Source organism: Corvus kubaryi, unplaced genomic scaffold (genome assembly GCF_017639235.1).
Source record: "Corvus kubaryi isolate FWS band 111438036 unplaced genomic scaffold, C.kubaryi_AGA036_p1.0 37262, whole genome shotgun sequence".
NCBI lineage: Eukaryota > Metazoa > Chordata > Aves > Passeriformes > Corvidae > Corvus > Corvus kubaryi.
Genome location: NW_024581078.1, coordinates 1,628,770 through 1,639,106, shown reverse-complemented (window position 1 = coordinate 1,639,106; position 10,337 = coordinate 1,628,770). Strand labels below are relative to the sequence as shown.

Sequence of the window (10,337 nt, the reverse complement as noted above, 5' to 3'; positions counted from 1 at the left end):
CTCCTCCTCCAGCGCGTTGGGGGACGCGTGGGGACCCTCCCGCCGGGGGCTCTCGGTGCCGGCTCGGGGGAGGCTCCACAGCTCCACGGCGTTGGCTGCGGGTCCTTTCACCTCCAGCGCCAGCACGGGGGCCTGGGTGACAATCCCCGCTGGGTCCTCAGCTGCCACCGTGGGGTCCCCAATCGCCACCGTGGGGTCCCCAATGGCCACCGTGGTGTCCCCAGCTGCCACCGCGGGGTCCCGGCTGTGCCGCTGGAGCTGGAAGTAGCGCCCGTTCAGCCCGGGGTAGCTCTTCCTCGGGGCGCTGGAGCTGCCCGGGGGGGTGCTGGGGGTCTCCGGGGCCATGCTGGGGGTCGCCGGTGCCAAGGACGAGCCGGTGCTGTGCTCCAGGGCTGCGCTTTGGGCATGTGACAGGAGGGTGGCCGGGGGTCCCTCGGGCTCTCCTTGTGCCGGAGGATCCCGCCGGGAGCTCTCCGGAGCCTGATCCACCACGTTGAGAGCCTCCTCCTCGTGGGGCCACGCCAGCGAGGGGGCCGCGGTGGGCGGCAGGGATGTCCCAGCGCCCGTCCCCAGCCCTGGAGCCGCCGGTGCCGGCGACAGGGCAGCCCCCGGGAGGTCACCGCGCTGCGCCACCGGGCTGCCGCTGGCCGGCCGCAGCTGCTCGTCCTCATCCTCGCCCAGCCCCGCGGGCCCCGGCTGCGGCTGGAGGTCGTAGCGGTCGCGGGGGATGTCGCGGGTGTCCCCCGAAGTGCCCAGGTCCTCGCTGTGCTCCACTAGCACGTTGTCGCTGCTCGGCGGGTCGGGCGTGGGGGGCACCGGCAGCACCGGCTCCTCCGTGTCCCTGTGCCCCGCGGCTGCGGGGACACCACGAGCATCAGCGGTGGCACCGAGGGCACCCGAGGGGTCTCGCAGCCCTCCTCGAGTGTCAGCACCAGGCACCGCATCCACCTCCCCGCACCCAGCCGGAGCTGGGCTCCCTCCCAGCGCCGCTCTCCTCGTTTATCTCATTAATTCCCTAATTAAATATTCATCCGCAGCAATTTTCCCGGCCATGCCCACTGATCCCCGAGGGAAGACGGGAGCGGGTGGGGGGTCTGGGAGCGGAGCTCGGCGGGTCCCGCTCACCTTTGTAGCAGTAGGCGTCGAATTTGGAGGCGGCGGAGGGGAAACCGGTGCGATTTGGGAACTGGTAAAGGGTCCGCACCCCCGAGGCCTCGCCCCCGCACTTCCTGCGCGGCAGGCGGATGGGGTAGCGGACGCTGCCATCGGCCAGCCAGCCCGGGTCACACTGGTCCAGTCCCTCTCGCCACGCCAGGTACAGCTGGCCCGTGGTGGCCAGCGAGGCGCCCCGGCTCCGGCAGTGCCTGCGGGCCTCCTGCCAGCTGAAGCGTCCCGGCACCGTGGCGTAGAACACGGTCCCTGCGGGAGAGCGGAGGTGTTGGGGACACGGGGGCAGGAAGTGACGGTCCTGGTGGCTCGGAGTGGAGCGGGGCTTTTTGGGCCGTCGCCATGGCCTGAGCGCCGCGGCCACGCTCGGTGACGGTGCCAAGGATGGCACGGAGCGCTGGCATGGCCCCGGCACCCACCCTGCAGCCGGGCGCAGATGTGGCCATGGAGGGACCTCCCTGGGCACCCAGCCGTGCCACGGCCACGGACGGACATCCCCGGGCACTTATCTGTGCTCCCGGCCATGCCATAGCTACAGAGGGACATCCCTGGGCACCCAGCCACGCCGTGACCACGGAGGGACACCGTGGGCACCCAGCCATGGCCACGGCCGGGGAGGGACATCCCTGGGCACCCAGCCACACCGTGACCACAGAGGGCCATCCCCGGGCATGTGCCAGGCTGCTCTCAGCCGGGCACAGCCCTGGGCACCCCCTCCTTGCCTCGCAGCTCCCGGGAGTAGCAGTAGACGTCGTAGAGCTCGGCGGGCTCCCTCCGCCCGTAGCTGCGCACGCCGGGGAGGCTGTTGCGGTCTCCGTAGCAGCCGGGCCGGGACAGGGTGATGGGGTACCTGCGGGAGGGGCACGGTGGGCGCTCGGCTCCGCGGGGAGGGGGTGCCCGGGGGTGCCCGCGGGGTGGCCCGTCCCGCGCACTCACCGCACGCTCTGGTCGCTCAGCCAGCCCGCGTCGCAGTTGTCGTAGCCGTCCTCGAAGGCGGCCTGGAGGTGCTGGGGGGAGGCGATGACGGCCGAGTTGTCGCGGCAGGCGCGGCGGGCGGCGGGGAAGGTCAGGGCGTAGCGCTCGCCCGCGGGCCGGTAGTGGAACACAACGCCTGGGAGGGCACAGGAGCGGGGAGATGGTACCGGGGGCAGGGCTGGGATGGGGCGCAGGAGGGGCAGAATTGGTGTGGGATGCAGGGATGGCACGGGGTCCGTGGGGTGCAGGGTTGGCACGGGGTGCAGGATTGGCACGGGTGCAGGGCTGGAGCGGGGTTTAGGCCTCACACAGCTCACAGAGAGTCCGCAGGGCTGATGGGGAACAGAACCCCCGTCATGGGGTGCAGGGGGACACACGGGGGGCACAGCTGCCGCCGTCGGGTACATGGGGGGCACAGAGCACATGGGGGGCACCGGGTGCGTGGGGTGCAGAGATGCTGTGGGGTGCAGAGATGCTGTGGGGTGCAGAGATGCTGTGGGGTGCAGGGAGCGCACAGCTCACACGGGGTGCGCAGCTCACCCTGAGTGCCCAACTCGCCCACCTTGCCTCGGCCACAGGGGCTGCGCGACCCCCCCAGCGTGCCCCCCGCCGTGCCCCCGCCGTGCCCGGCTCACCCGTCACCTCCAGCGGCAGCAGGTCCTGCTCGTCGTCGATGCCGGCCACCACCTCGCAGCGATAGAGCCCCGCGTCGCTGGCGCGGGCCGCCCGCAGCTGCAGCGTGGCGTTGGAGCGGTCACGGGCGTAGCCGGGCAGCGACACTCGGCCCTCGTAGGCTTTCACCACCTTCACCGCGTTGTCCTTGGCCACCAGGATGGGCACGTCCTCCCTCTGGCCGGTGGCCGAGCGCACCTTGCTCCATTTGACGCGCGGCGGCTCCGGGGGCTCGTTGGGCCCCAGGGAGGCGGAGGGGTGCAGGAGGAAGAGGCAGGGCAGGGTCACGGGCTCCCCCAGCCCCACCCGCACCGCCTGGTGCTGCACCCTGGTGATGTGGATCACCTTCCCCTCGTCCTGGGAGCCTGCGGGGAGAGCGGCTCGGCTGCCACGGGGAGTTTGGGCACAGCGGGGAGGGCTGGGGGGCATCGCAGGGTGTGGGGGGCTCCGCTCCGGGCACCCCTGAGCGCCCCAGGAAGAGCAGGAAGCGGGATAATGAACTGGGATAAAGCGCGGCCACCCCATCCAGCGGCTGCAGACAGACCTTGCCCCCCTCTGGGGCTGAACCCCCAGCTCGGACGGGGTCCACGGCACCCCCAGGATGCTGCCCAGCCCCCCGATGTCCCCAGGCTGTAGGCACTGCTCTGCACCCGTGGGTGCCACACGGCTCCCTGGGGACACCAGCTCGCCCTGTCCCTGCCCGCCGAGGGAGATCCCTCGCCAAAGACGCCACCCGACGCCTGTGGCACCAGCGGAAAAGCCACCCCCGTGCTGGGATCAAGCGTGCCAGGACCGTGACCATCTCCTCCTCCTCCTCCTCCTCCTCCTCCTCATCCTCCTCATCCTCCTCCTCCTCCTCCTCATCCTCCTCCTCCTCCTCCTCCTCCTCCTCATCCTCCTCCTCCTCCTCCTCATCCTCCTCCTCCTTGTCCCGCACTAATCCCGTCCCAGCCTGTGCAAATCCCCCGCGTCTCTGACCCCCCGTGGACCCTCCAGTGGGATCAGGGGACAGCTGGGGACTGGGGACAGCCACTTATCCCTCCCTGGCACCTTCCTCCGCCACCCTCACCGCACCCCCAGCCCTCGGCTCCCTGGGGGCCACGGGGAGGGCTCCGGGGTGGCCGATCCCAAAGCCCCCGGTGCGGCGGATGCTGCGGTGTCCCCGCCGTGGGGGACGGGGGGGACACGGCTCAGAGCCACGGCAAATCCCCGGGGGGCTCAGCTGGGCCGTGGGGAGGGGGCCGCCAGCGGGATTAAGGATTTAAGGTCTCGCCTGCAGCGATCCCAACGCGGGGAGGGAGGGAGGGAGAGAGGGAGGGGGCACGGTCGCCTGGGGGGCTTCTCCCTCACTAATCCCGCGGGCAGCCCGAGCGCTGCCCGGGTTGTTATTCCCGGTCACGGTTTATTCCGGCCCAGAGTTCATTATTTATCGCTGTTTGCCCTCTAATTAGCCCCGGCCGCCGAGCACTTACCCAGGACGGCGATGGGGAGGAGGGAGAGCCCGAGCAGGACCCAGCAGGCGGCATCCCCCATCACATGGACCATCCTTGACCTGCAACGACAGCAGCGCTGCCAGGCCACCGCTCGCCCACCCCGCGATGCCCTCGGGCCAGAAATCACCGCGGGAGGAGCGGGATTAGCCCCATTAGCCCAGGGAGAGCTGGATTTCTCTGCCGGCCCGGGGGCGGGATGAGAGACCAGCATCCAGCTGGGATGTCCCTCTGTGTGCCCGCCACCGGTGCCACCCGCGGTGACATCCCCGCGGCACCCGGCGCGGTGTTGGGGGTGGGTGGGCACACCCGGGGGTCCCGCGGCCCCCCAGGGGCACAAAGCCCCGGCTCCGCCGCCGCCCGGAGCTCCCTCCCGTCCGTCTGCTCCTCTGCGGCGGCTGAGAGGGTTCCTAAAACATCTGGGAGCCGGGATCAGCGGGAAGGTGGGGAGGTCACACAGCTGGCATGGGCATAACCGTGGCCTGGCGCCTGCCACCATCACCCAGCTCCCACCACAACCATCGCCCGATTCCCACACAACCATCGCCTGGCACAGGCACCACCCAGTGCCCGCCACCATCACCCAGAACGGACACAACCATCACCTGGCGCCCACCACCATCTCTGAGCTCCCACCACAACCAAAACCTGGCACAACCATCACCCAGTTCCCACCACAACCATCACCCAGCTGTCACCCAGTGCCCACCACCATCCCCAAATTCCCACCACCGCCAGCATCCAGCTCCCACCACAACCATCGCTCACCCGTCGGGTGCCAAACTGGCCGAGCAGAGGCAGCAGGGACGCAGCCAGCACCCCCAAAACCCCAAATCCCGAAGTGCCACCACGTGGCCAACGAGCTTGAGCCAAACCCCAGCTCCTCCCTACTCACAGATCCATCCTGGAATTTGCTGCTCCCTGGGTTTCCCCGATCCCTGCCCCGTCCCAGACAGGGCTTTGGGGACCACTCGGCCTTTGGGGGACACCAGGAGCCCCCCGTGCCCCTCCCGCTGCCCCGAACCGAGGCTCTGCCTCATCCCCCATCCCTTTTGCTCCATTTTCCAGCCCTTGATGCCTCGTTCCGTCCCTTCTGTGCTTTTATGGGACGAAAATAGAAAGAAAGAGCGAAACAGCGAGAAAAAAGGAGACACCCCCCCGTGTTCCGCGCGGGCAAAGGGCCTTTTTGGGGATGCAAAACCGGGTTTTATCTGATTCCTTCTCAAGAAGAAAGCCTTGGCAGCCCCTTCCCCACCGCGGCAGCTCCACAGGGCGCTCTGCTGGGAGGGGACAGGGAGGTGTGACCTGGCCCTGGCCATGGAGGGAAATTCCCGGGGTCAGGAATGGGCAGCGGGATGTGCCTTTGCCCGGATTAATCTCCCTGGAGCTGGAAAACCCCAAAGCAGCGCCGGGGCTGCTCCACGGCACCGACAGCAGCTCGTTCATCCCTGCTCGGAGATGCTCCGGGAAGGAAATGCCTCGGCAGCACCAAACTTTTCCCGGTCTTTGAGCTCCAGGGGAAAAAAAAAATTCCTTGGCACGGGCGGGCTCGGGAGGTTCCAGCTCCTCGCGTTGGAATGTTAATTTTGGCTTTCTGGGGTGTTCAGGAGCTCTCCCAGGACAAAGCAGCAGCGCCGTGTCCTTGGTCCGGGCACCACCCGAGACCTGCTGGGTGCGGGATGGGGACCCCCAGGACACCCAGCACCAGGGAACAAGGGTGGCCCGGGCTGTGCTCACCCACGTCTCAGGGATTCAAACCATCCTGCTGGGTTTTCCCGGTTTTTGAAAGATTTTTTGGTCTTTCCACACATTTCCTTTTCCCCTGGATTTTCCAGGTGACTTTTCCCATCAAAAGGCAAACAAGGAGATTTGGGGGGGGGGAACAGCAGCAATGGGATCTCGCTCTCTGCCACCTTCCTGGGATCTTCCCCTTCTCCATCCTCCTCCTCCCCGGCCCGCAGAGCTCCCAGCGGAGCACCCAGTGACAACTCGCGGCCACCAGTCCCGAACCGAGGGGTCCCATCCCCGGTGTCACACCGGGCCAGCGGCAGCGAGAGCCCGCGGAGAGCCGCGTGAAGGCGAGGAGGAGAAATCCTCCTCGGAGTATTTACTCAGAGCCGGGTCCTCGCTGAGCAAACAGCCGGGATTTATTTAAATGTTAAACACAAAAGTTGCTCTTTGGGTTTCCAGCCGCTTCCCAGGAGGCTGCAGAGCTGGGATATGAGGGATGGGATGGGATGGGATGGGATGGGATGGGATGGGATGGGATGGGATGGGATAGGATGGGATGGGATGGGGGTCCCTGACCCCCCCCCAGTGGGTGCTGCTGGGCGCTCGCGGTTCAGGTTTTGGGGTCACAGGGCTGCCCGGCTCCGGCTGAGCCGTCGCCTTCCCTGACATCAGCATTCCTGCAGGATTTGCTTTCGCAGCAGGAAAGGTGGGAAGGGCCAGGCCGGCAGCACCTGGGAAAGCTCAGCTGTCCCCAAAGTCCCCCCGCACCAGCGACAGGACACATCTCTGTCCTCTGGGGCCAGCCGGCTGCCACCCTTGCCCTTGGCACGCACAGGGGGCACATTCCCCATGGCTCTGCTCCCGTCCCCGCCCCGTTCCATCCCCTCGGCCCCTCACCGCACCCCCGGCTGCCCAGCCGGGCAAGGTGCTGAGCCAGCCAAAAGTTTCTCCCAAGGTCAGGACAAGCGACACGGGAAGCGCCAGCCCTGCCGGGGCCGGTGCCACCACACGCGGTGTCCCCTCGCCAGGACCCCACGGGCGGGCAATGTCCCCCCGCAGCCTCGTTAATTATCGGCAGCGAATCGTTCCCACCTCCCCGCCATCCATGGATCCACAATCCAGCTCCAACCCCGCCGGGGTGGCACGGCCGCATCCCGACCCTGCGGTGCCACCGGGATCGGGCCGGGATGCATCCCGGATGCCCAGGGATGGATCGGGATGGCCGGGGCAGGATCCAGCCGGGATTCCCAGGGAAAGCAGCCGTGGGCTGGGCCACGTGTGTGCCCGGTGGTGGCAGCGAGGCGAGGGGGGTGGCACGGGGGTGGCGAGGTGAGGGAGGTGGCCGGGCCACCACGGGCACCGGGGCCCGAATTTCGCAGCGGGGGTTTCTCTCCGCAGTCAGGGCGGTGTCACCGTGACGTCCCCAAGGCCACGTGGCTCGGCCCCCTCGGGGACAAGGAGCGTGTCCCTGTCCCCTCGGCGTCCCAGCGCAACCGGGGGAACGGCAGACGAGAGAAATTTAAAATAACGCCGGTGCAAAACGCCCCCCCCAAACCCCCCCAAAGCCGGGCGAACATTTTCACATCTGTCACTAGCTGTCACCTCATGAATAATTCATCCTGCTCATGAATATGCAAAGCCGGGGCTGGTGATTAGCTTGAGCTGAAACAGAGCTTAATTCCACACAGGCCGCCGGGACCACCCGGCCAGTTTGGGGGTCACCTCTGCCCCCGCCCTGCCCCGAGCCTGGGACAGGGCCGGCTGCGGATCCCGGGGTGCGCACGGAGCAGAGGGGACATTTGGGACAGCGCTGGGGACACGGGATGGGTGGCAGCAGAGAAGGGGGCACTGCCCACCCACCCGGGCAGCCCGCACGCAGCCGGACATTGGTGCCCCCACCCTGGGGACGCCCCAGCCCTGAGGGTGCCACCGGCTGTCCCCACGCAGCCCGCAGTCCCCGTGACCTCTGCTGTCCCCGCGGGTCGCTCGGGTCCGCGGTGCCACCAACGCGCCACGCGACATCCCGGTGCCCACCCTCCCGGCGTGTCCCCCCCCGCAGCCACCCCGGGGGGTGGGGGGGCGCCCCGCGCCCCCTGCTGCGGGCAGCCCGGACCCCCCCCCCCGCAGCACCCACCTCCCTCCCAGCGCCGCGGTGTCCCCGCCGCCCCCGCGGGGACCGGGGGTGTCCTCCGGGGGCCCCCCCGGGGCTGCGCGGCCGCGGCAGGAGCCCGGCGGCGGGGCCGGCTCGGCGTCCCCTCCTCTCTGCCCACAACAAAGGAATTCTGCAAACCTCGCTGCCGTCACATCTCACAGGCAACGTGATGCTCCCCGCTCCCCCCAGCCTGCCGGAATAAATTAGCACCTCGGGAAGCTGTGATCCCGTCCAATATGGGCCCTTTGCCGGGTGCGATTTTTATTAGGCAGACAGTCTGCAGCCTTTATTTTAGAATTTGCTCCTCTTTTTTTTTTTTTAATCGAATTTTTTTTTTTTTTGATTTATTGATTCTTTTTGCCCCGCTTTCTGCCTCTCCCCTGCAAAGCCCAAAGCGCCGCGGGAGCCCCGAAGCCGGCGCAGCATCGCTGTGAGCCCTCGGCTCCATCGCCAGCCCTGCCGCCGGCTCGGCCACACGCTGGGAGTGACTCCCGGCACCGCGCCCGGTGCCCAAACCCGGGAGGAGACCCCCGGGCCGCAGGGCCTGGCACGGATCCAGGCCGCTGGCACCGTTGTCCCACCGGTTTTGGGGTTGCCGAGCGCCTCGCGCTATCCCCACCCACATCCATCCGTCCATCCCTCCATCCATCCATCCGTCCGTCCATCCATCCATCCATCCGTCCGTCCATCCATCCATCCGTCCGTCCGTCCGTCCATCCATCCATCCATCCATCCGTCCATCCATCCATCCATCCGTCCGTCCGTCCGTCCATCCATCCATCCGTCCGCCTGTCCGTCCATCCATCCGTCCGTCCGTCCATCCATCCCTCCATCCATCCATCCATCCTGTCTTCTCCACACCGTGTCCGCGTGCTGGGGACATCCTGGCCATGGCACTGAGTGCCCAGCACTCTGCCAGCGCCCTGGCAGCCAGGGCCACCTCGGGATAGGGAAATTCCCGGCTCCCGACTCACCAGGGAGCCACCAGTGTCACCAGCAAGGAACCGGGTGGCCCAGGCGCACCCGGCTGTGGCACCACGGGGGGGGGGGGGTGGCACCGGTGGCACCCACAGCTGTCCTGCCACCCCTCGCCACCTCTGCCTGCCCTCTGTCTCGCTGCCAGCTCCTGGGGTGCTTCAGGGCATGGTGGCCCTGCCTGCCCCACTGTCCCCAGTGTTGCCCAGCCCCTCTCAGTGTCCCCAGCCCCTGAGAGCCCGGTCCTCACGGTGTCCCCCTGTCCTCGCGTCCCCACAAAGCCAGTGGCCACGCCCCCATTGTCCAGCTGTCCCAGTGCCCCTGATCCCCGCAGTGTCCCCTCCAGCCCCATGGTCCCCGATGCCAGCACCGCCAGCCGTGACAGCTCACTGTCCCCTCCGTGTCCCCAGCGTCTCCCCCACGCCAGGGCCACCATCCCTCACCGCTGTCCCCCCCGGTACCCACAGTGTCCCTCTCCCACACCGAGCGTCCCCCTCATCCCCGCTGCGTCCCCAGCCCGGATCCGTCCTGCTCCTGCCACAGCCGTGCCGGTGTCCCCATCCCCATCCCCGCCACCGCCGCCGGGACCCGCGGCCCCCCCACCCCCGCATTCCCCAGCCTGGCTCCATCCCGCTCCTGCCGTGGTGGCGCCGGTGTCGCCGCCGGTGTCACCGCCCCCACCGCCGTCCCCGCAGCAGTGCCGGTGCCGGTGTCACCGTCCCCATCCCCGCCACCCGGCCCCGCATTCCTGCAGCCCCCGCAGCCCCGCCGCGTCCCCAGCCCGGATCCAGCCCTCTCCCGCCGTAGCGCTGCCGCTGCCGGTACCGGTGTCGGTGTCACCGTCCCCATCCCCGCCACCGGGCCCCGCACCCACCGAGCCCCCAGCGCGGATCCGTCCCGCTCCTGCCGTAGCGGTGCCGGTGCCGGTGTCCCCATCCCCACGGCCGTCCCCGCAGTGGGGGCGGTGCCGGTGCCGGTACCACACGTACCTGGTCCGTGCTCAGGGCGCGCCGGGACTCATCGCCGCCGGTAGAGCCGAGCACCCCCGCCGGCACCGGGGGCTTAAAAGCGGGGCTCGGAGAGGGGGGGGGCGGGCCGGGCCCCCCCCCGGAGGGGGCCGAGCCGGGCCGGGCCGGGCCAATCGCGGCTGGCGGCGGGCGCGGCCCCCCCCCCCC

At 68.9% G+C, this 10,337-nt stretch overlaps 1 protein-coding gene across 1 annotated transcript in view; it reads right to left on the bottom strand.

Annotated features, from left to right (window-relative positions):
- The window catches only part of NCAN (neurocan), a 14,912-nt gene extending 4,589 nt beyond the window's left edge, over positions 1–10,323 (bottom strand). Inside the window, 7 exon segments of the mRNA XM_042024498.1 lie at positions 1–854; positions 1,126–1,419; positions 1,890–2,017; positions 2,104–2,278; positions 2,778–3,179; positions 4,287–4,366; positions 10,152–10,323. Coding sequence (XP_041880432.1) covers positions 1–854; positions 1,126–1,419; positions 1,890–2,017; positions 2,104–2,278; positions 2,778–3,179; positions 4,287–4,359 — 1,926 coding nt within the window. The 5' untranslated portion in view covers positions 4,360–4,366; positions 10,152–10,323.
- Between the last annotated feature and the right edge of the window lie 14 nt (positions 10,324–10,337).